We start from the raw sequence: 25,653 nt of genomic DNA, 5'->3' as shown, positions 1-25,653 counted from the left end.
AATTGTTAGTAAGACAAAATATTAATAGTGAGTTTTTAATAGTAAAGGTCATATAAACAGTTATTAACAGTATATTAGTAGTAGTAAGAGCTAGAACCTACTAAGCACTACCTCCACGCCGGGACACCTTGCTAACTGCTTCACCTGCATTATCTCACGGGAAGCTTCCCATTACTAACGGGGCAGCTGTCATTTCCTCCTTTATCACTGGGGAAACTGAGGCTCTGAGAAGTGATGTAACTTGCCTAAGTCTGCCAGGGTACTGAGACATGGAAGTGGATTCAAATAGGTGTTTATCTGCCTGAAGAAGCCAGTGTTCTTTGGCACACAGTTATGTAAGTCATGCAATTTCCCTTTTCTTAAATGCTTAAATGAAGAGAAGCTCAGACAAGAAAGATGAATGGGGTGTTTTATCTAAGACCTTTTGAAGAAGAAGCCATTTAGTGCCCAAGGCCGATCTTCCCAAGAAGCAACGTATCCGTTACTTTGATAAAAGCGACTGGGAAGGCCACAGTGTGATAGTAATGTTTCTTTCTGATGAGTCTTAAAGCAGATCCTTAAAAGATCGACGTGAAAATGCCTGGTCTGGCTTCTTGGTGCGAAGCGGTCCTGAGGCTCCAAGCTGGCGCTAGAGCAGTGAGTGTGCCCGGAAAGCTCTGACTGCGGGAGAGGACATGGGCTGACTTTCTACCCAGGCCTAAGCGTGAGAACACCGGAGCAGCTGGCAGCCTGAGAGAAGGGTAGTTATTGCCACAATTTCTTTTCATCTTGTCATCAATAGTTCATCCATTCTCTAATAAATGGTGGCATTTACATAGTAATGCTGGGATATTTTTTGAGGAACAATTCCAATCGACAAGGCTCTGTATAACGTTCCGTTTTTCTTTCTTTCTCACTCTAGCTGGTTGGCTCATAAATCTATAATCAGGCACTGCTAGCGGCTAGGAAACAGACAATTTCTAGAAGATCTGAAAGGCCAGACTTGTAAACCTGCCATTTTCTTGTGCTTCCTTGGACGAAGCCTCAACACCCATCTCTGTAAAAAGGAAATACTGTTGTTTTCACTGTTGACAAGTTGGGAGGCTGAAAATGAGAAAACAAATGGGAAAGTCCCTAGCACAGTGCCTGGCACATATTAGGTACTTAATACATTTACTGTCTGTCTTCCTTTCCTCCTTTTCTGACTTTAAGGGGGTGACAAACCTCATGGTCTCTTTCATTCTGCATACAGAGCGAGGGCACATATCTGGGGATAAAGTATTAAGATGGAGTGCTGCAGAGCACCTTCTGGAAGTCACGCGTGGACCCCTCAGTGCATTCCAGCATGCTTGCTGGACGGTTTCTCTCAGTGCGTGGCTCATCGTGGGCCCTACCTTGTGTGGGGGGCCGTGGCTGAGGCTGTCCGAGCGGAGGTCCAAGCTGGGCTTGCCCGGGGGATTTTGCTGGTTTAGTCTGAGGAGCCTAGAGCAGAAGAGAAAAGAAGCCTGTTGTGATCACCACAGCCATTTACTTCCTGGGTAGGAGGGCAGGGTTTACAAACATCTGTTCACTACTGAGGTAAAACTTACATAATGTGCACAATTCTTAAGTGTACAGCACAACGAGTTTTCACAGGTGGATACACCTGTGTAACCACCAAGCAGGTCAAGACAGAACATTTCCAGCAGAGAAGCCTGCTCCGTGCCACCTCCCAGCCAGCAGCCCCCTTGAGTATGACCGTCATTCTGACATCTGTTATCACAGGTTTGTTTTTGTGGGGAAAGGGGGAGCAGGTTTTGAGACTTGCTCTTCTAGAAAGCTGGGGGGCTAGCAAGTTCTTTGGACAATAATCTGGTAGTCCACGGTGAGGACTGCGGAAGGGAGGAGCTCTGAGGGAGCATGTCGAGGCTGGAGGATGAGGAAACGGAAGACACAATAGTCTCTATTGACTGGTGCCCTGGGAGTATACAAAGGGCATGTGTGTACACGGGCACGTGCGTGCACACACACACACACACACACACACACACACACACACACCCCGCTCCCTGCTCAGGCCCGGGATGGGGGACACAGAGGGGACAACTGGTTTCTTATGCTAATAATCTCTGCCTACAGACACCCAAAGCCCAGCTGAGACAAGGTTTTTCTCCCCAGGATGGTGAAGGGAGGAAGGGCCTCTCAGAGCCTCCCCAATTCCCCCATCAGGAGCAGGGGTACAAGCTCTGCCCCAATCCCAGCCTCACCCACACCCCATTCCTTTCTCCCCAAGTTGGTTCCTCCCTGGGAGCATCTCCTCTGGATCAGGGCACCCATTCCCAGACAGCCAGGCATTTCTCATGGCTACACAGTCTCCCTTACTTCCGAGGACCTTACCCAAGGCCTCAGGGGCGAGGGCACTGTGCCCCCTGGCATCGGGAGTTGGCTCATTCTGGAGACAACGAGATCGGCCATCAGCTGTTTGTCCTCTTCCACGTGCTCTCCAATCAGGGGCATGGAGCTGTCCATCACCTGCAGGTGATGAGAGAAAGGAGTCCTGAAGGACCCTCAGGCCAGGGTAGCCGGGCAGCGCATCCCGGGAGGCAGGCTCAGAGCTCATGCCAGAAGTGAACACTAGATGGCAATGCTCTCCATGCAAACACCCAGCCCAGCGCCTCCAGCTGGGAACAACCCCCGTGGAGACATCCAGTTTTCTGCAGTTCAGTCTAAATCAACTCCCTGGACTCAGTTCAATTCAGTCGACATTTGCTGGACCTCAGACATGCGACTGAGAGCTGGGAGCCTTTGCTGACCTTTTCTGCTCTTTTCTTTGGGGAGCTGGTCTCTGCCCCTCCTTTCCCACCTTGGCCCCCACCCAGGATTGGGGCTGGCCTCCTGAACTCTGGCCCAAGGTCAAGGTTTTCCACAAAGCCGGAAGCAGGGAAGGTGGGGGGCTCGATTATGACCAAAAAAATAACAAGGGTTAGAGTCGACTCAGGGCTCGGAGAGAAGAGGGAAGAGGCAAGGCCTGTTCTCCAGGGCTCTGGCAGAATAAACTCCTGGAGAAGAACTTCTACGGGGAGCAGGCTGCTTCTCAAAGGAGGCACAGTGCTTGTGCTGGGAGGGGGCCTGAGAGATCATATTCGTACATCCGCTTTTCTTGCAGATGGGGAAACCGAGGCCCAGAGATGGGAAGGGACTTGCCCAAAGTCACGTAGGCCAACGATCCAGGTGATTCCCCGGGCACGGGCAGCTGTAGATGGTCTCGAAGGGGAGCGAGGCCTTGGTGGGCCCTCTGTCTCCTCCCCAGCTGTAGGGAAATCCAGCCTGTTCACCAACCCCCCCTCCCCCCGCCCCCATCAAACGCACTGTCTCGTTCTCCCTTTTCCCAAGCTGGGGACTCACCAGGTTCTCTCTCTTGTCCAGGTCCTTGTGCATGTCATTCTCTCTGCCCACTCTCTACCTGCCTAACCCCTTCTCATCCGTCAGGGAACATCTAGCTGGCCCTTCCTCTGGCAATCACTTTGGTCGTCCCATTGGAGAGCTTATCCCACAGGGCCATTGTCTCCTGTTGATGTGTGTCTCCCCAACCAGACGGTGAGCCCCTGGGCTGGGGATGGGCCCTGTGTCCTGTTAGACAGGTGTGCCCTCACCAAGTACCTCCTGAATGGAGGAATGAAAGGTCCCTGCAGCAAGTCCCGCTGATAACGATAAGGATACTAATAAGTGCTGTATTTCACTACTACGTGCCAGGCGCTGTTCTAAGCACTGGGTGTGGATGATCTCACGCAAATCTCAGCATAGCTCTTCGAGATAGGTACCATTACTATCCTTACCATGATGGGAAAACTGAAGCCAAAGAAGTAGCAAATTCAAGGACAGATTGCTAGCAATCCTTCCGTGTCTCACCGATCCCCGAACAGCTCTCTTGTGGTAAGAACTGGGAACAGGAGACCTGGGTTCCAGGCTTCGGTTCTGCTAGGGACTTGCTGTGTGATCTTGGCATGTCACTTTTCCTCTGTGGGCCTGTTGTTTCCCTCAACTATAAACTGAGGGGTTTGGGCAGCTGCAAAGACCCTTCCAGCTGGGACTTTTAGGAGCCTGTGAGTCTAAAGCACCTACTATGGTGGGGAAGCTGAAAAGCAAACTCAAGGATATGAATGCAGATTCTATTATGGATGGTCCTGAAAACTGTCCTCAAATTGAGCTCTCTGTTGGTTATGCCTGGGTTCTTGGTATCCTGGATCCCCGTGCCCGGCACATGGACAGTCTCTCGTTCAATGTGGGCTGAGTTGAGTTATAACTGTGGAGTCTACGTGTACACAGGCCTGCCCTTTCTCTTCCTGACCCCGCCCACCCCTTTTTGTTCTGGTTTCTGTTTCCTACATTCCCTGCAGTAGAAAACAGCCACCACAAGGAACCTGAGGTCAGAGCATTCTGGAGTCCCCAGGGTGGACACAGCCAGCGGAAGTGGACACTCTGCTCTCCCCAGGGAAACGTTTTTCCAATGAGCAATGTCATTCCCTGTACAGGTCATGGAGGACAAGTTCAAGGGTCTTTCCCCTGAGTATTTCACTGTGAGGATCTTCACAAAACATGTCCCACAAATTTTATGTTCTCACCACAGAGGTGGCTGAAGAAATCAGTATTTTTGGATCCCTTCTGTCTGTTTTCTTTCCTGACTGGGGAAAAATACCTTTTATCTTTCTGGTAAAAAGCTCCCCATCTCCCTTGACCTCACTCTAAACTGAAAAGCAACGGAAACAACTCTGCAATGTTTCTGAGAGAAAAAAAAAATCTGAAAAGCCATTTCCCCCGCCCCCCTGGAACATTTTTGAGAAGTTGTCTTATTGTGTTGTGAAGTCCCAACCCACAAATTTTTTTTTTTTTTCCCAATGTGTAAGGTCTTTCATCCCTGACCCGCTGAATGTCTGGAGGCAGGGAGTCTGGGCCCACGGGTACAAATTTTTGTTTCCTAGGAGTGAAAGCTGGGGAAACTCAGATAGGCAGGAGCTCGGGGAAGGGAGCCAGGAGTCCTTCTTCTGCTGATTGCTGGTCCCCTCTCTGAAAGGAAGCTCTAGGGGCAGGGTCCCTGCTACTGTGTTCACTGCTGCATCTCCATCACTTGGCTGGGGGTCTGGTGCCCAGAATAGGAGCTCAACAGTGAATGAACGAATGGGTGAATGAATCAATGACCACATGTGTGCCAAAGCTGAGTTTACGTGTGGTGGTCCCATGAAGAGATGCAGAGGCAGGAAGGCCAGGAAGGGTCTCAGGAGATGCAGTGCCCTAGGCGTTGGTCTGAAGGTCCCAGGCATCCTCGTTCCTCCAGGGAGCAGCCTGGGTCTGGCTTGGAAGCAAGTGTACAGGGCAGTAGTTTTGCTCCTGGCCCCTTCAATGTCCTCTGAGAAGGGGCTGCTGAGGAGGTTTCAGGTATGGTGGCTGCTGGACTTGAGGAAAGAGCTGTTTTCTAGAGCAGGATTGAACCTGCAAATATAGATGCAACTCATCCTTGGAAGCTACCTGGCCTTCTGGGGGGTGAGTGTGGGCAGAGGGACTGTGTCCACCCTGGACTCCCTCCCCTTCACCTCCAAGCTGGCTACTCCCTGGGCTTGGGTGTGGATGCCCTCCTGGCAACGCTGGAGGAGAAGAGCAGGGCTCCCACGCCTCCAGTCACCGGGCCCTGCCGTGCTGTGGGTCCCGGGAGTGGTGCAGACACTCGGGGCTGGAGGACTGGCTGGCTCTTGCGGTCACCGCAGCCATGTGCTTCCCATTAGCCGCCCACACCCCGGGGAGGGGGCGGCCACACGGCTCTCCCTCACGTGTCTTGGCCTTGTGTCAGCACCACGCCTCTGCAGTGGCTGGAGAAGGCCACAGAAGGGAAGCACTGGAAGGGGCTCTGGCGGGTGTGAGAGCTAGGATGTGAGGTTGGGGAGAGAAGGGAGAATTCTGAGCCAGAGCAGCATTTTCAGGGGAAGCAATGGAGAACCATGAGCTGTGGCGGGGAGGGAAAGGGAGTTAGGAGGGGAGAGGGGGCTGTGAGGCCAAGAGACTTGGGGAGCCATGGAGGGGGTGAGGGGGACTGTGGGATTGGGGGAGATGGGGGGGAGCCATGGAGAGGGGAGGGGGACCGTGGGATTGGGGTGGACACAGGGAGCCTTGAAGGTGGGAGGGGGACTGTGGGACTGGGAGAAGCATGGAGAGGAAGTCGTGGGGGTAGGGGAGGAGGGTGATGGAAGGACCACGGCGACCTGTAGGCGACAGCTCTGGAGGGCAGCAGGGGTGGTTGGCCTCTGAGAGGCATGGGCTGCAGGAAGGTTGAGGGAGAGATTCTGGGACTCAGAGCCCCTCTGACCTCTCTTACAATTACGTTTCCCTCCATTCACACCCCTTTCCTAAACTTCGGTGCCCTGAAGTTAGTGTACCACCCTTCCCTGCCAGCCTGCACACCCCACGTCTGTCTTGCTCAGAGCTCTGTCCCCAGAGCTACCCCCATGCCAAGCCCATGGGAGCCACTGGGTACATGTTTGCTGATTGAACAGACAATGGAATCTCTGCCTAGTGACCAGGGAAGTGTGTCCTCTTTACACACTGGGACATTGAGAAAATTGAAGAGGCCTGAGGGGACAGAATCTTGCCAACTCTTGGCCCGATGCTTTTCCCCTACTGTTAGGGCCACGGGTTGGGGATATTTGTTTAACCTCATGCTCAGAACTCTTGAGGGCCAGCTCAGAGCCCCTGGGCACAAAGGCTTTAAAGGCAGCCAAGGGTGGGGATGGGGTATGTGAGGGTGGTAGGTGAGAAGCCTCTGGGAGCTGCTTGCTGTGGCTTGGGCTGCATGTGCCCCAGCCATGGGCTAAGACACAGCTGACCACGCTGGAGGCCACACTTGGACTCCTTCCCTCTGGCATGCCTGCTCAGGGGCCTGGACAGCCCAGGAGGATCTCCTGCTCCACCTCTCACCTCAATGATGTAGTCTCTGCCATCCTTGCTGTGGACAGCCTTGACAGCGCAGACGTCCAGGCCACCAAACATCTCCGAGCAGCTGTCCACCCACAGCCTGTACCTGCAGGGAAGGATAGACAGGCAGTGGGCATGAGGGACAGGGAGCAGGGACGGGAGGCAGAGGGAGACAGAGAGACACAGACGGACACATACAGAAAAACAGGCTACGGGACAGACAGTGACACACAGGCAACCATTCAGAGATGGAGAGAGACAGGAGACGCGGCAAGAGAGACAGAAAGGCAGGGAGACAGAGACACAGAGAGAGACAGAGGCAGTGGGAGAGACAGAATGGGTAAAAAGAGAGGCAGAGACATAGATGGACCGTGAGAGAGAGACAGCTGGAGAGCAGCTAAAAGGGAGCAAGGAAGGCAGGAGAGAAGCAGGATTGGGGGAGAAGGAATGGGAGCTGGGAGAGATCTCAGAGACCTGACCCCACCCCACCTAGAACTTGACTGGCTCCCTAGTGGTGGGAAGCTTGCCTTGCCCCCATCTGGAGCCATCCTGGACACCCAGCTCCCCCTGAAGTCCTTTTCCCTTGGGAAAGCTGCTCGAAGGTCCCCAGAAATCCCTCCCAGGCCACTCTCCCAGGCACAGCCTGTGGGGACAATGGGCATATTCTCCTCCTGCCTGGGGAATGCAGGCAGAGGAGCCTGGCAAGCTGCTCTTGCCTGGCCTGGGGGCTTGGCCCTCTGGACCCGCTGCTTTTTTTCCCTTGCCAGCCACTTGATGGCTGCAAGGCCCGTTTGCTTTGCAGGGGAAGATCTCAGTGCTGGACTTTGACCCTGCAACAAGAGGATGGTTGTATCTGGAGAAGTCTTCCTGGCCTTGCACTTGGCTTCCCTCATGGTGGCTGGATTTGGAGTCACAGGGGACTTTGTGTCAAACGTTCTTGCTTCTCTCACCACTCTCCAGGGTCACATGGGGGCACGCCTGCTCTGAGATCTATTTGTGTCTCTGAGCCATAAGGCCTGGAATGAGCTGAAGTGCTCTCAGAACCAGATCTCTCATCTCATCCGCTAATGCCCCTTGAGGCACTGAGGGTACTGCTCATGAATCTGCAGGATGGAAAGTGAATTCCAGGCCTGAGCAGACCCACTCCCATGGGAGGCTCCTGCAGAGATGGCCCATGTGGCCTGGGACTGAGCAGAGCCAGGGAGATAGTGCCCTGCTGGAGACATCTGTGAGTAGCTTGTGAGGCATTGGGGAAGGCTGGGCTCTCATTCTGGAAAGGCCATGAAGAAAAGGGCCAAGATTGTCCTATGAATGCCCACTGGGGGAAGGATGTGACTCTGCCAGACCAGGAGATTCAGTTGTGCCAGGTAATGAGCACAACTCCCCTGAGACTAGTTAGCATAGGTGGGTACCCACCTGGAAGGTAGCAGCTGCCACCTGGGATTGACTGGAAGGGAAGGAAGCCAACATTTACAGTGCCCCTCCCTGCCACGGCAGCACTGGGTTAGGTACTGAACATCCCTCTCTCATTCAGCCCTCTGGCTTGGGTATGTTAACTCCAATTTACAACTGAAGAAGTTCAGGAAGGGTAGTTAACTTACCCTACGTAATACAGCTTGGAAGGGGCAGGACCACTGACTTTCGTTCATGCCGCTTCCTCAGCTTAGAGCCCTGAACCAGCAGTCCCATGAGGACAGTGACAGTGCTACATCCCTGCCCTAAGTCTCACTCAGTCATCGCTGCGGCAGCAGGTGGACCCACTCCAATCGCTAGGGGCAGAGATGTGACCTAGGCCTATATAATCACAGCATTGCTGCTTTCTGGACCATAGTGATTGGTTCAGGGATGGTCATATGATCTAAGTCAGGCCAATCTGTGAATAAGGCTCTATTCCAGGCTTTGACTGCAATGCTTGGGAAAGACTTCTTTCTGCTGGACTTGACACTGTCAAGATATAAGCCTGGAGTCATTATGGGCCACCATATGAATGAGCTGACCAGAATGAAACCAACATAGAAGCCAACATATTTTATCCAACTTAAGGGGGTAGAATAAGTTCTAAAGTCCTACCTGGAGCTGTACCTCTGGAGTTTTCATTGCCACAAGCCAGTAAATCCCCCTTTTGGCTCAAACCAATCTAATTTGTGTTCTGACACTTGCAACTGATACAGAGTTCTTAAAGGGAAGGAGTGGGTCTTTTTATCTTGGCCTCTTTAGTGCTCAACATACATGGCATGCAGTAGGCACCAATACATGTTCACTGAACAGAGCTTTCTGACCCCAAAGCCCATGCTTTGTCCACTGTCATTGAATGCTTGCAAGCAGAAGTCACTGGGCAATCAAAAAAGGATGTGTGTGTGCTGCTGGCCCCAAGAGCAGGTGACAGGTCCTTCTTCAGGTGAGGATGGCTTACAGGTGTTGTTTAAATAAGGGAGAAAGACCTGAGCGACTTTCAGCCAGAGTGCATCCCTGCCACATTCATGATTCATGGGAAAGCAACCTCTCCCTCTCATATTGAGATAGGAATAAGTCTGAGAGAGGAGTGGACAGTCCAGTAACCCTGGTGCCCTAATAGGGATGCTTCCATGCAGCTGTCAGAGCAGGGAGAGACTGGTGAGGACTTCCTGCTCTCTTCCTACAGCAGCTGGGTAGGGCCGGAAAGACCCCTGGACTTGGAGTCAAGATATTAGGGTTCTACTTTCAGCTCTGTCACTGATTAGCTCTGTGACCCTGGACAAGTCACTTTCCCCCTCTGAACTTTCTGCCCTATCTGTAAAATGGGGTTATTTATAAAACCTGCCCTGCAGGCTATTATGGGCAGTAAAGGGGATCATGCCTAGGAAAGTACTCTGTGGGTGGAGAGACACTGGCCAAAGTGTGAGATGGCATTCCTTACAGGATCCTTATTGTATCCCTATCTATCTCCCACTACGGCTGGTGCCTCTCCCTAAACACCTCCTTTGCCTCTTACCTCTCTGTCATGGCCACCTGCTCCAGCATAGCAGAGCCTGTGTTGGCCTTCCAGTTTCCAGAGATGGAGGTTCTCCTGTATCAGAACAAATAACACAGTGAGGGCATTAGGGACGCTTGTCATTGATCTGCTTTCCTTTTTTGCTTTGACTGTTTGGCGGCTCTGATTCAAATATCTGGCTTACATTCTGACATGTATTCTTAGGTATGCATCCGGTCTTCAGATTTATTTTTCTGTTTTTATTTCCCTTTATGTTGACTGTCTTATTTGTTGGGTCTTATGTATCTTTTCCCAAGCCACCTTTGAAATATAAAAGTTAAATTTAACAAATGCCTACACTATCAGATTAAATCCTGCAAACTTTGGCCTCCTGTTTTTCAGAAGAAGAACTAGGGCAGTATAGCCCCCGGTGACTCTGGAATCTTTTTTGAGAGCCCCAAAATGTAGGAAAAATGATCCATGGAGAGAAGTGATTACTTTTCCATGGTGAAGAGCAGGAAGGCCTTCTGGCTCTGCCTGCCTCACCCTCTTAGTTCCCTTGCCCTTTCTCCAAAGCCCATGGATTTTTCCTGTGTGTAGGCCTCCACACACCTTTTTCCCTTTGCCTGATCCAGTCTTCATCTCCATCTTTGCCTCCCTAAGTCCTACTCATCCTTCAAGTGTCATCTGAAAATGTGACCTCCTGAGAGTACATCTTCCCCAGTAAGAACCCCCTATACTACACCCTATACCAATGTTTTAGTAATGCTCATCTCACTTGCAATGACTACTTTAGTGTGCTGTCTTTCCTGAGGGCAGGGAACATGTTTGACTCATCCCTCTGTACCTCTAGTGTCCAGTGGTCCCTGGCATGTAGTAGGTGCCCAGTAACTACCTACTAGGTAAGGGACTGTGTATGTTGAAGAGCAATCCAGATAAACTATCTCTAATGGCATATCTGGATTCAGCAAAGACTGAATGGCTTTAAGCAAAGTGGCAGAGGTAAAGCAATTTGTTTCATGACCAAGGGAAGGCATGTGATTGAGGTTTAAGGGTGAACCAGGAGAGGAATTGCTATAAAATGTCTTTCTAAAAGAGAAAATAAAATGTATCTGAGCACAGCAGATGCTGAGAATAGATGGTGGCCAATAGGAGACATAATGACTAAGCGTAGCAGTGACATTGATAAGCTTCATGTCAATTAAGGTTAGTTCAGCTCAATGCAATTCAATTCAATTTGGCAAACAATCACCAGGCCTCCCTACGTCCTGGGTACAGGACTAATCTGAGTGTGCAGAGATGACCCCTTCCTCGAGTCGCTCACTACCTTAAAGGGTAGACCAGCCTAAAACCAGAACATAGGCATGGTAGGGTTAGCAGTACACATGAGGCATGAAGCACTCCGGGGAAGCGAAGGAGAAACCAGTCACTTAATATGAACCCCAGACGGCAGCGATTGAGATGTGCCTGGCAGGATGAGTAGGGTTCCACAGAGTGGGATCTGCACAGTGACAAGGGAAGGTAAGAGCCAACTTGAGTCAGATGGATGCGAGTTTGAATCTTGGTTCTAGCATTTTCTAGCTGTATAACCATGGACAACATCTCTGAGTCTATTTTCTCATTGGTAAATGGGAATAATTTTAGTACCATGCTTATAGGGCATTGTGCGGATTAAAGGAAAGATTCCCATAAATCTCTTAGTACAATGGGTGCTACTATTACTTTTCAGTAAGCATAGACAAGAAAAAAAAAGCATTCTAATGCCAGAAGCAGCAGGAACACAAGCCAGATTGGTCTCCTTCCAAGAAGATAACGATAGTGAGAGCTGATATTTAGTGAGTGTTTTCTACGTCTGAGACATGGGTCTAAAAGCTTTATAAGCACTGGCTTATTTCAGTCTCACACAACCTAATGAGATGGACATTATTATTATTATCATTCCCACTGAGTGGCAGAAGCCACCAAACCATATCTGAGAAACTCCGTGCTCTTAACCATGACTCTTCATGGCAGAGCCCATCACAGGTTTGGGGAAAAGAGTTGATTGGCCCAAATGTGATGCAGCTGCTAGAATGTAGGATGGGATGTAGACTGTGACAACAGAATCTATGTTTATGACACACGTATGAAGCTGACCCCCTTGATCAAGGGGCGGGGGTGAGTGGAAAGGTGCTGCCTAAGTAACTTTGGAAATTAGTGGAGACTGTATGACTAAGTACAAAAGAAACTGTATGTAAGTCCTGTACCATAGTTGGTAAAGTTGTTTCTCATGGGACTACGGTTTGACAGTTCTGCAACTGTACACATATTCTGTGGATGAACAAAGAAGTACATGGGTGGGGGATGGTGGCAGTCAGGTTTTTTCCCTGTTGGAGTGGGAAGTTACAGATAAGCAATCTGGGAAGGCTAAAATGAATCATGTGGTACTGGATGAAAGTCTGACACATCAGTATGAACTCTGTTTAGCTTTAACTATAGATGGGTGTGTGTGTGTGTGTGTGTGTGTGTGTATATATATATATATATAATTACAGACATGTGTATACACAGGTTGAGATACACATATTTATTTCCCAGCTCTGTCTGCTGAGAGGACTTAGAAACAATGACACCCAGTGGCAACAAGCACAAAGGCCCAAGTGCAGGGCAGAAAGTGGGCCAGAAAGGACGCTGAATGGTCATGGGCAGAGAGGGCGTTCTACACCGAGGTGTGACATCAACACTCTCCCTCAGATGTGGGCCAACCCAGGGTCCAGGAAACACCATAACTAATGACAAATTGGAGCTGTTGGGGCAGAAAGGCTCAGCATAAAGAATGCAGCAATGAGGTAATAATCCTCAAGGAGAGAAATTGGGACAAGGTGTTGTCAATGTCCAGTGGAAACGCTAACAATGAGGAGAGGAGGGAAATGATATCATGAGGGATGGTGGAGGCCTCAGGAATGCACTGGACCAGGCCCTGGAATATTCTCCAACTCAGAGAGGTTGGGGGTGGCAGGGGGAGGTGATCTTATCACCCTGAGGGCCTCTGAGAGCAGTGACAGGTCTGGCCTGGCTCATGGGTGGAAGAGAGCGATTGGCAAGACTGGCCAGAAGTATTTCTTGGCTCCATCCCTTTCCTGGGCATATTTCCTTATAGGTCAACTGACTGCATTTTCTCCAGTTTCCAAGGCAATGGCAGAGTGGAGTGGTTGCAACAGAGACTGTGTGACTTGCAAAGCCTAAAATTAACATCTGGCCATTTACAGAAAAAGTTTGTAGTCCCCCGGTCTAGGCAATCCAGGTAGTGCAAAAGCACCATGGATATGTATGGCTGTGATCAATAAAACCTTATTTACTGAGACCGGTGGAAGCTGGATTTGGCCTGTGGGCTGTGGTTTGCTGACCCTGACCTAGAGCGCAGCTCCACCACACGGAAGCACAGGACCCGCTAGCCGCCCAGAGTCAGCTGTCGCCGTCCTCAAAGATGGCGTCATGCAAGCAGTGTGCCGTACGTGCTTGGGAACCAGGCACCCGTTGCCTCTCTGGGGTCTCAGCGTTCCAAGTGGAAACAACAATATCCCAAAGTGAGACAGAGAGGACCTGGGGCAGATAAGACCTCTCTAAACACCAAGCCCTCCACCTGGTCAAGAACTCCCACTCATCCTTGTAACCGCAGCTCCAGCGTGAGTCATCCTCTGCCTGAACCACCCCTGGGATGAATGTGTGTTGGATTTTCTGGCATTCATCCCTTTTCTTTCAGTCACACAGTCTCTATTTCCACTGGATAATGACCCTGCCCATATTGCATGCTATCTTGGTGGGACTCTTCATACGGCTCATCTACCTTCCTCTAACTAATAAGCATGTGACCACAGTTGGATTAATCAGCACTGTGTCCACGGAATCACGATCTTGAGTTAAGCCCTGAAAATGATTAGGGCAGATTCACTTTCTAATGGGGTGCCGCAAAGACTGTATATTACTTCTGGCTACCCAGATTCTTGGGGCTGCCCTGGACCCTAATATTTCTGAAATTGATAATTTCGGGTTTTGTTAGTTAGTTCTGATCATTCATCTAATAAATTCCCTTAAAAAAAAACTCCACCAAATTAGTCAGGTATGGTTTTTACTAATTGCAGCTGAAGAAACCTGATGTAATCTCCTACCTGAACTTATTTATCTCAGAGAAACCCTTTTGCAGCCCATAGCCCCAGAGCCATCTTTCTACAAATACAGGTCAGATCATGACACTTTTCTGCTCAGAAGGCAAGAGAAGAAAATTCACAACCCTCAGCAAGGCATTCAAGGCCTTCCTTGATTTGTCCCTAAGTCTCTCTTCCACGTATGTCTCCTATGACATACATCAGGTATATACTTGGAAACATGCCAACAGTCTTTCTTTCTCTGGGGGAAACAGGCTTCATTTGGGTAGACAGATTTCTACCCTGGGATAAGCCATGATGGAACATCAGCCTTCCACTGTACTAACCAGAGAAGAAGGGCGGTAAAGGAGACAGAAAGGGAGAATAATGATGTCCCTATGGGGTCTCTGCTCTGGGGCAGAAAAGACAGGGCGTGACATGTATCTTTAATCTCCGTTCTTCTCACACTCTGCTCCTACCCTTCCTCCCAGCTCCCCAGCCCCTGCCCAGGGACTCACATGTAAGCTTTGTAGTTGGATCCAATTTTCTGGATGCGGATGTCGTATTTGGAGTCGATGAAGGCCTCGGTGGTGGCATAGGTTTTGGCCATAGCCACCATGCTGGTGATGTCCTGGTAGTCATGATGGTTTTCTACTTTGATCTGTGTGGGAGGATGAGGGGTTGAGTGAGTACCACACACCCAGCGTTCACTGGGCGCCTACCCAGTGCTGGGACCCAGGGCTGCACCGTATATAGTAACCTTGAGAAGGTCGCCTGCCTGGCAGGGGAGGCAGACCTAGGAAACAAGTCACCCCACCACTTCCTGTGGAAGAGAAAGGCAGCATTCCACTGGGGGAGTCAAGGGAATCTTTATAGAAGGGGTGGGCTCTGAACAGGGTTTGGAAGAATGAACGCGATTCTCACATGGACTACGGAGCAGGTGCATTCTCTGGAGAGGATGGAGGAGGGACAAGGTACAGGCAGGAGGAGCCAGTAGGGAGGGGGGATGGGCCAGTAGTTTGGACTGGCCAAGGGGGCAGGAGGGTGGGGGGGAGGCCTGAAGAGGGTCTTCAGGGAATAGACCATGGAGGGCCTCAACAGCTTTGGTAGGGGCTAGGATGCTAGCCTGAAGACTCTGGAAAGCCACTTGACGGAGAAGAGTTTAAACAAGAAAGTAGCCTAATTTGTGTTTTAGAAAAATCACTCAAGCAGCTGTGTAGAGGGTTGGATGGAGGGGTGTGATGTGGGATAGAGAGAGACCAGTTAGAAAGAAGAGAGTATGTATTTGTGTATGTGCATGTGGTGTGCATGGGCAGGGTGTGTGCATATGGGTTGTGTGTGTGAAGTTTGTGGAGGACGTGTGTGTGGGGTGTGTGGGGTATGTGGGTGGAATGTATATTTTGTGATGTATATGTGTGGTGTTTGCATGTGTGTTGTGCGGGGTGTGTGGTGTTTTTGTGTGTGCAGTCCGTGTGTGCATGTGTGTGTGTGTGTGGGAGTGTGCACGCACTGGACATGGCTAGCTCTGCTAGTCCAAAGGCCTTGGGGAGAAACTCGCTCACACTGTTTACTGCGCTGAGGCCAGGAACATGCGGTGGTGTCCTGGGGTCAAGGAGAGGTCTTAGGAGAGCTTCCAAGGCCAAGTGCAGGGGCTGAGGCCAAGGCTCTGTGACAGCGATCTCAAGAGATAACAGAGGCTGACTCCCAGCACCTGTGGACAGCTGGATGGGTGTTCCCTCCCCTGTCATCCTCACTCGGACAGCAGAGGGGTTCTGAAGCTGGGCCAGCAGTGGGCAGAGGCCAGATCCACTGGGGGGCTGGGTGGGTGCTGAGCAGCCTGTGTGGGAGGTGGTCCTGTCCTTACAGCCTCTTCTAGTCCTTTTCTGCCCACCCTTCAGGCTCAGCAGTGCCCTGACCACTCCCTCCCTCCATGATGATGCCCACCCACGTCTGCCCCAACTTCACAACTTACATGGCATCTTCACAGCTCTCCTTTGGGACCCGAAACAGGATTGTGAGGCAGGCAGGGTGGCCATTATTATGGCCAATTAACAGATGTGGAAATGGAGATTTTTCTCCTTGGCCAAGGCCATATAGCAGCTAAGCACAGAGCTGGGAATGAAACTCAGGACTCCAAAAGCACAGCTGTTCTTTGAACAATCTCAGGGTATCTACAAGTGCATGCCTGCGGTCCCACCCAACAGATCGTAAACAGCGATGGGGAGGGAGGCTTGGCAAACTTTCTCTCTTCTTGGCTCTTTGTGCAACCCAGCCTCAGTGGCAGGGTGCCTCCTCCCACCGGAGGCCGAAACTATCCTTTGTTCTAGGTCCTCTAAGGCTCTGACTGCCTGCAGTTCCCTCCTCCCTCAGTAATAGGACCCTTAAGTTTTACCTGGGCATCTGGTCTCTCAGCTAAAGATTATTTTGTTCCAGTCTCCTTACAGGTAGATGTGGTCAAGTCTCTAATTCTGGCCAGTGAAACTGTGAGTAGATGTGATGCGAGCGACCTCTGGGTGGTGCCTTTAAGATGAAGGGAACCCTCCCTTTCCTTCTCCCTTCTTCTACCTGACTGGGATGTTTACATGATGGTGGGAGCTGGAGCAGCCTTCTTGGACCACAAGATGGAAGCTGCATGTTGAAGATGGCTGACTAATAAGGTGGAAGAAACCTGGATTTCCAACACCGTGGAGTCCCCAGTCAGCCCTTGACTGTGTATGCTCAGACTCCAACATGAGAGCGAAGTAAACCTTAATCTCGTTTACGCTACGGTTATTTTGGTCTTTGTTAAAGCAGCCAAACTATATTTCTGCCATGTATTTTTCATCTCTTGCTCTTTATTGATTCTTTATCCTTTGGATTAACATGATCATGGATCCACTAATCTCAAATTGTTCCTGCTTTTCAATACCTCAGTTACCACTGCTCTCTCTGTCTCTACATCCTCATTTCCCACTCACTCCTAAACCAGCTCTCTCTGGATGTCATTCCCCACCACTCCACCGAAACTGATTTGTCAAAGGTCACCTTTGACCTCCTCATTGGCAAAAACAATAGAGCTCCCTTTGCTCCCTATCCTGCTTTGGCACTCTATGGTATCTGAAGCCACCGAACTTTTCAAAATTTGGTTTTCATGCCACTATTTTCTTCCCTTTTTTTCCTGGCAACTTCTTCAAAGTCTATGTTGCTTCCTCTTCCTTCAACTGCCCCTTGGGTGGTCATAATGTTTCATTCTCAGCAACATTTGGGATCCGGTAAACAGAGAGTTACCGAAATGAAAGAATGGGGGTGAGAGCTTGCAGGGACAGCTTGTCTAATTCATTTTTGTCACTGGGTGGATCTGGAAAGGACCAGAGCTCCTTCTGGTTTCCTAGTCAGAACAGCATACACTGCAGGCTGTCTCAGAGATTTCTGGTTGTCCACAACATCCATTCTCTTCTTCTACGGCAGTGAAGCGCCGTGGTCTGGGGGTGCATGGCCGTCCGGAATAAATGTTACACTTCCGCGTCTCCCTGGCACCTGTGTGGAGTCACGTGATCATGTTTTGGTCAATGAGACGTGAGCAGAAGTGGGGCCTGAACTTCCAGGTCTGCCTTATAAGGGAAGTCTGTGTGGGGGGATGCTTTCCACTTCGTCCTTTCCTTGTCCTGCTGGCTGCAGTGGGCTCCACTGAAGACCTTGCGTCTGAAGGGCAACACCCCAGGAAGGGATGATCAACGGGATGCAAGGAGCCTGTTAGGTGAGAGGGAAGGTCCTAGCTTGTTTAAGCCACCTTAGGTCTTTGTTACAGCAGCCGAACTTTATCCTTAAGTAAATATTTGTTGAATGCATCATGCATGCATTCATTTATTCACAGGATAGACAAAAGAGAGCAAAGAGAGAAAGTATAGATGTAGGGGTTTAATTATTAATTCATTAGTGGTCATCCCAACCTCCTTTTGTGAGCCCTTCCTCTCCTAGAGTAGTCGGGTTGTTTGGGGTGGGGAGCTCATCCTGCCCTCTTCAGAACTGAGCAGGTAACCCAGGTTTCTCATACATGGGCTAGTAATTTTGTTCTCAAATTGTGTGATGTCTGAGCCCCATAAACCCCGGCTCTCCCACTGGCTCCACACGTCTGTCTCCCCATTAGACTGCGAGCTTCCTAAGGACAGACAACATGTCTCGGCCCCAGTTGTAACACCAGTGCCTGGTGTGCTGCAGATCCTCCAGACGTGTTTGCTGGATTGATTTTAAGAAGCCTGGATAAAGATCTGCTTGTAACTTGGGAGGAGGCAAGCGGATGGAAGGAAAAATAAGGGTGCTTGGAAAAAGGCAAAGAAAATGTGTTTCAGGGAAACATGTTTTATAAGGTGAATTTTTCTGTAAATGCTCAGGCTGGATTCCACACTCAGAGGTTTACAGCTTCCTAGTGTAGCGCCAGTGGTGCAATCGGTTAGCGTGAGCCCAGTACTTGTAAGAGGTTTACAGCTTCCATTGTGAGCCTTGAGAACCTGGTGAAGTCAGGGGCCCTGGAGAATGGAGCCGGTGGCCTGCTGGGTGGTGCTGGAGGGGACTCTGGGCTGGTGCTCAGGCCATAAAGGGAGGTGGGGTGAGAAGGTATTGAGGATGGCTAGCCATGGGGATGGTGGAACGGCTGCTGGCCCGGGGAGGGAGTTACTAGCTGGAAACCCCTCCAACTGTTCACAGAGACAAGCTGAAAACAGGAAGCTTGAAATGAGCTGTGATTCAAGATTACCCATTTCCTGCTCTGGGGACCCGTGCCAGGGTGCCACACGAGCTCCTTGACTCTGAAGTCTCACACCCTCACACTACCTCCCTGTCCCCTCTACGCCCCCTGTCTCTTCTCTCCTCCTTCCTCAGCCTTCCTCGCCTTCCCTCCCTCTCCTCCTCCTGGGCACCATCCTTCCTCTCTCCCACATCCACTGCTTTCTCCCATCCTTTTCCTCTTACTTTTAGTATCATCTTCCTCCTCTTTGTCCCGTACCCTCTGTGTTTTCCTTTGTCACCTCTTACTTCTCCCGTCTTTCTCCATCTCTCCTTTCCCCCTACTTCTCTACATCCCTCCGCTTTCCCTGACCCCTTCTCAGTGCCTGTCTCCTTCTTCCTGCTTCCCTTCCATGCCGTCCTCACCCTGCCCCCCATCTCTCCTACCTCCTTTCCCTCACTGTTTCCCTGTTCAGTTTCTCACACTTTCCTCCTCTCCAGCTTTTTCAACTGCTTTACCTCCCCGGTGTGAGTGAGTGGGTGAGTGTGTGTGTGCACACCTGTGCTCCATCAGCAGGGTGAGTGAGGAGGGAGAGTGAAAACAGAGGGAGAGGAACTGGAGAGAGGAGTCAGGGGACAATTCCAAATCTCCTCAGTGGGATTCATCTCAGAGGTCTCCTACTCCAAATGCCAGCTGGGAAGGGCAAGTCATCTTCCACAGCCTTGGAAGACTGTGCACTATTTGCTTGGACACCTCTAACAACAGGGAGCTCACTACTGGGCAAGGCAGCTCATACCATCTTAGGGAACTTGTTCTATTGTATATTAGACCAAGAGTGAACAAATGGTTCCAATGGTTGATCATGCAGGGTACATCTCGGCCCTCTGCCTTGTGTCTGCTTTTCATCCATTGGATGAGAGCCACCCAGCTGTGCCTAAGTCACTCTTTTCTTTAACCCATCCCAATCTGAGCTGGTTCCAGACTCTTTACTACCTTAAAATGCTCCCCTTTGATACTCTCTTAAACTATGAGGTGTCCAAAATTACACACATACTCCAGATGTGGTTCTACCAGCTGAGATTGGATAAGACTGTCACCTCACTCTATCTGGAACACATCTGGCCTAATCCTTCCTCAGGGCCTTTGCACTTGCTGTTCCTTGCTTGCATGGCTCACAGCCTCACTTCATTCAGGTCTCTCCTCCAGCCTCACCTTCTCAGAGCTGCCTTCTCTGACCACCATGTGTGAGGTTACTCCTCCCACCCAGCACTCCTCATTCACATTACCCTGCTTAATTTTTCTCCATAGCATTTCCACCACCGCTTCCTTATCTATTTATTTGTTTGTTGTCTTTCTTCCCTACCATTCCACTGGAATATAAGCTCTGCAAGAGCACTGTTGTATTTCAAGCACCTATAACAGCAGGGAAAAATAGGCGCTCAGTCAATTTGTTTTATGATTGAATAAATATATGTAAGTATTTACAAATATGTATTGAGTGCCCATTATATTCAGAGACTAACTGATCATTTTTCCAGATACTATGCTGGGGGCTGGGGATGCAATAGAGAACAAGATTTATGATTCTTATCCAAATGGAGCTTTGTGCCTATTAATTATCTTGCTCCTATTAACGTAGCTAAATAAAATATTAGCATTTCTAAGATCCATGTGGAGCTTGTTCTAAGCTAATGTCTCTAGATCATTTTTAAACACAAGATCCTGAGAATCCACATCTCTCCAAGCTTGGACTTGAGTGGTTTTAATCCCCAAGTAGGAATTTATGTCTACCTTTTCCAGTCTTGGTTGGAATCCAATATTGATTCTGTCGTCTGACCTGTTAACTCTCCCTCTCAGCTCTATGTCATTCAAGATTCTGGTGCACTCTTCCTATACATGTAATCCAGCTCTTTGATCTTACCTAAGTTACTTCTCTGAGCTTTAGTTTCCTTACCTATTAAAGGTGATTATAACAATTACCTTACAGGATTATTATGATTTTTAAATGGAATTATAATGAATGTCAAAGGACCTACCTAGCATAGCGCCTGGCACCTAGTAGGTGCTCAACCAAAGTTGTTTATCTTTAATTAGATAGTTGTTGAGATTCTTTGCTGACCTTGAACCATCAATCAATGCTTTCTTTTTTACAGTTATTTATGCAATTATTCATCCAGTGCCAAAGCTATCTCCTGTATAGTCATCCAAATTGATGAGGAAAAGTTCTTCTTTTTAGATGAGTGCCAGCTAATAAATGCAGAAGAAGTAAGAGAATGAGAATTTCAGCCTTCTGCAACAATTATGTTACTGCAACAACAGATCTAGGCAACAATGCTCAATGCCAAAGACCATTGGGAAAGACTGATGGAGAACTCCCTAATGCGTATATCAGGCAGACAACACCTGAACTCACAGATCAGTCTTAAATCCTAAAAGAGAGATAGTCAGACATGATTACATCTACAGATATGCAAGAGAAACACTCACTACCACCTATGAAATATTCTTGCCAAAACCTAGAACTTGAATCAGACCAAGTCTCTATATTCATCCACCAGGTTATAAGAAATGCAGATATTGGAAGAACGCCACAGAGCTGTAATCAGCTGAATTCAGAAGGTAGGAAATTCTGCAGGAAAATGACCTTTTTTTCCCTTCCAACAAATAAATGACAAGAAAAACAAAACAGAAGGAAGGGAACTGTTACAGATCAAAAGAGACTTCCGTCATACCAACTGTGTGAAATACGAAGGCTTTATTTGGATACAATGAAAGAAAATCAATTAACATAGGACTATTGAATACTGACTATTTATTAGATATTAAAGAATTATCACCAAACTTTTAGGTGTAATAATAGTATTTGGCTATGTTAAAAAAGAAGTCCTTATGTATTAGAAATTCATACTGAAATATTTTTTTAAAAATATTTGTTTATTTATTTATTTGGCTGCATCAGGTCTTAGTTGTGGCATGTGGGCTCCTCGTGGTGTGTGGGCCTCTCTCTAGTTGTGGTGCACGGGCTCTAGAGTGCAGGCTCAGTAGCTGTGGCGCACGGGCTTAGTTGCCCCACAGTATGTGGGATCTTAGTTCCCTGACCAGGGATCGAACCCGCGTCCCCTGCATTGGAAGGCGGATTCTTAACCACTGGACCACCAGGGAAGTCCCCATACTGAAATATTTACAGAGGAAATGATGTGGTATCTGGGATTTGCTTTAGTATAAGCTGGTGATCCACAGAGACAGAAAGTAGATGCGTAGTTGCCAGGAGCTGAGGTAAAAGGGGAATGTGGAGTGACTGCTAAAGGATATGGGGTGAGGAAAATGCTTTGGAATTATACAGTGGTGATGGTTCCTCCTTGAGGAAGCCACTGAATTGTACTTTAGAAGACAAATTAGTCACATGAGCCAATTCCTTAAAATAAATCTATCTATCTATGTATACACTTCTTATTGCTTCTGTTTCTTTGGACAACCCTGATGAATGCATTGTCTCAACTAGAGCTGCAGCAAGAAGACAAAGATGTCACCTCCCAAAGTGATCTGTGACAGAGACCACTATGGCCAAGAACTGGTAGATTCACCCATGTTGATATTACAAGGTTGGGTTGCTGGAGATTAGAGATTCTGAGACGGTGATTTCTTAGGAAAAGTTTATGCCAGCCTACCACTCCTCCCTTGTGCTACGTCTGGTAGGAGCTTCAGTGGGACACCCAGCAAGACTGATATGTGTCTGGTGCTGAAGCCTTCCCAGGCCATCTGCAGGTAAGCATCCTGCCTTTGGTTTGTCCAGGCTAAGGATGTACGTGCTTCCTGTGGCCACAGGTGGGTTGTGTGGAGAGAGCGGCGGCTAGAAGGAGAGCGGCATCTCCACTGCCATCATCTTGGTCCAGGCCACATCATCCCTCTTTGGACTGCTGCAATCATCTCTTTTAAAATTCCTCTTGCCTAAGCCAAACCTCAGACTGATTTCCTCAGACTCTCTGGGCGTGGGCCAAGTCATCAGTATTTTTGGAAGCTTCCCAGGCAAATGCGTGCAGCCCAGGTTGAAAAGCTTGTATCATCTGGTTCCTGGTCATCTCTCTTTTGCACTCAGCCAAACTTGTCCCTGACTTACTGCTTTTGTACTTGCTATTCCTGCTGGTGGAATAATTTTCCTGAATACCTTCCCATGGCTGGTTTCTTCAGGTCTCAGCCCAGATGACCCCTCAGAGGCTTTTCCAACTACCTGATATCAAGTAGCTACTCCTTCCTAGGAAGCCTGTACTGAATTATCACTATTTTTTCTCACCATCTTTGACTATCTGAAATTACTTATTTGCTAATGTGCTATTGTCTCTCTCCTCCATTAAAATGTAAGCCAAATAAAACCAGAGCCTCCTGTGTCTTGCTAGGAGACAATATAACAGAGTGTTGAAGAATGCAAGCTCAAATCCCAGCTCCATCACTTATTAGCTGCTTGACCTTGGGGAATTTACTTAGCTTCTCTGTGTCTCACTTTCCTTATCAGCAAAATGTGGGTAACTTGTTAATATAAAGAAACTACTCCTGATCAAATGTGGATGACTTGGATTGTTGTTGAGCATTAAATGAGATATATGTAAATAGTTTAGAAGAACTCTTTGTTCATTACAGGTATTCAATAAATGTTAACTATTATTATCGTTCCTTTTTATACCCTTGACACCCAGCATAGTGTTTGGCACACAGCAGATGCTCAATAAATATTTGCTGAAAGAATAAATGAAGGGGCCAGTCATGGGAATAGCTGGGTAAAGAGAATCTAGGCAAAGGGAAAAGGAGGTGCAGTAGCCCTTGGGCTGAGGCTGCTGGTGGAAAAGAGACTCACTCACAAGCATTAGCAGAAAACTGAGCCTTGACATCTTTTTGTGGCAGCTGAGGGCTAATAGGGATTCATGCTTGAGGAAGGGCAATCCCACTTCCTCTTAAAGGTGAACACTGGGAATGGGGTCAAGATCCTTCCTAGAAGAAGGTTTGGAATTAAACTTGATAGACTTGAGCCGTTGAAGTCCATCGCCCTATTTCAATGGCCTAGAAAACATTCCGGGCAAGTGTGACCGGCGGCTCACCCCAGCCACGTCCATCTCCCTCAAGTTCCCACAGAAGGCCCACTCTGGAGCACGCTCCATCTGGTGTGATGGCTGGGACAAGCTTGTTTTTTTCAAAGATAACTATTTGAGGCAATTTACTGAACCAGGTTATCTACGAATAAGCTAAAAGCTACGAGGGGGTCTACCAAAAATAATAACTGTAGCTTCAGAACACTTGCTCTGTGGTCTCTTTCTGGCAATAATTAGCTGGTTGAGCCAGCTGGATATTCAGGCCACTCCTAGTTCGAGATAATGAAACCGTAACTCTGGCACACAAATGGATGCTTGTTTTTCTGTTTTTATAACAGGAAGGCATGCTTCCAGCTCATTACAAAGTGGTCTATGCTCATTAAGAAGCTAATTAGATGGAGTGAAGGGGAAGAGTTAAATCTCTGTTTTCCCTCCCAGTAAATGTTTTCCAGTCTTGCCGCACCTAGACTCTCAAGGCAGGACTAAGTGTAGGTTCTGTGCTTACATCATTAACATCAGGCCATGCTTACAGAGTTTAGCTCAGAATCTTTCCTGAGCTCCGCATCAAAAGCTTAAAAGAGAGGGCTTCCCTGGTGGCGCAGAGGTTGAGAGTCTGCCTGCCAATGCAGGGGACACGGGTTCGAGCCCTAGTCTGGGAAAATCCCACATGCCGCAGAGCGGTTGGGCCCGTGAGCCACAACTACTGAGCCTGCGCGTCTGGAGCCTGTGCTCTGCAACAAGAGAGGCCGCGATAGTGAGAGGCCCGCGCACTGTGATGAAGAGTGGCCCCCGCTCACCGCAACTATAGAAAGCCCTCGCACAGAAACGAAGACCCAACACAGCCAAAAATAAATAAGTTAAAAAAAAAAAAAAAAAGAGGATTGCCATTTCATTAAAAAAAAAGCTTAAAAGAGGTAAATGTGAGTTTCAAAGAAGCCAATGCAGAAATTCTGAAACTTTCTGGATTTACGATGCCCATCTCAGGAATGATTTCACGGCATTCCAAGGCCAAAAGAAGTACTAAGCAGGTTCATTTGTTAAGCAGTTAGAGCTAAACAGCTTAATAAATATTTATGTTCTAACAACTTAGTAACTGAAATAAACAATGCACATAATATTTTTATTTCATTCTTAAATAACTACAATTACTTACAAATGGGATGTGTGTGCTTGCTGGGCACTGCACAAATTCCCGAACCTTAGAATCAGAGAGGGTGCTTCACCCGCATTTCCTGTTCCACACTGACTTTCACAGAGCACTTGCCTTTTAGCACAACTACCGCCCAAAACCCAGTTTTGCAAAGATGTGATGTCATCGAAAGGAACATGTTGTGATCTAATGTTGAAACTGTGAACCACCTCGACTAGTAATTTGCATGGTGTCTGACCGTTGCCCAGAACTGCTGTGTTTCCCTTGAAAATTAAAATATACTCTGCTGCCCTAGGGCGTTGGGTGCAGGGTTTGGGAACTGTAAGCCTAATGTTACTACTTTTGGCGCCCTCCCCCCAGCAGTGAATGACACAAGCCTCTGATGCAACACCCCTGACGAACAGCCTGTCTGCTCTTTATGTGAAACGTAGGTCTGAGAAACCCATGGGGGCGGGATATCCAATAAACCCATCAGTGCTTTAAACCAGTCCCTAATTTAGGAAAATTAACAAGGATATTGCGCTTTTTTAAATGATGTAAATTCTGTTCTAGGTTGATTCATCAGGACCAGGCTCTTAGCTCAAATGTGGGTTAGTTAACGAGTGTAAGGAGACTATTTGGACTAGTCCTTGAACGTATCTGAAATAAAATAAAATGTTGTCTAAGTGCTGTATTAAACAGATAATCAAGGCACAGGCCCTGCCATTGAGGAGTTCATGGTCCATGGG

At 48.6% G+C, this 25,653-nt stretch overlaps 1 protein-coding gene across 1 annotated transcript in view; it reads right to left on the bottom strand.

Annotated features, from left to right (window-relative positions):
• SYN3 (synapsin III) overlaps positions 1-25,653 on the bottom strand; it is a 453,717-nt gene that overhangs the window by 14,032 nt on the left and 414,032 nt on the right. The window contains exons 8-12 of the mRNA XM_007165717.2: positions 14,511-14,653; positions 9,890-9,964; positions 6,922-7,024; positions 2,356-2,490; positions 1,374-1,461 (exon numbers count right to left, since the gene is read on the bottom strand). Coding sequence (XP_007165779.2) covers positions 1,374-1,461; positions 2,356-2,490; positions 6,922-7,024; positions 9,890-9,964; positions 14,511-14,653 — 544 coding nt within the window. The remainder of the gene's footprint in view (positions 1-1,373; positions 1,462-2,355; positions 2,491-6,921; positions 7,025-9,889; positions 9,965-14,510; positions 14,654-25,653) is intronic.

This window comes from Balaenoptera acutorostrata, chromosome 11 (assembly GCF_949987535.1).
Source record: "Balaenoptera acutorostrata chromosome 11, mBalAcu1.1, whole genome shotgun sequence".
Lineage (NCBI taxonomy): Eukaryota > Metazoa > Chordata > Mammalia > Artiodactyla > Balaenopteridae > Balaenoptera > Balaenoptera acutorostrata.
Note: the sequence above shows the minus strand (reverse complement) of the source record. Positions and strands in the feature narration are given on the sequence as shown.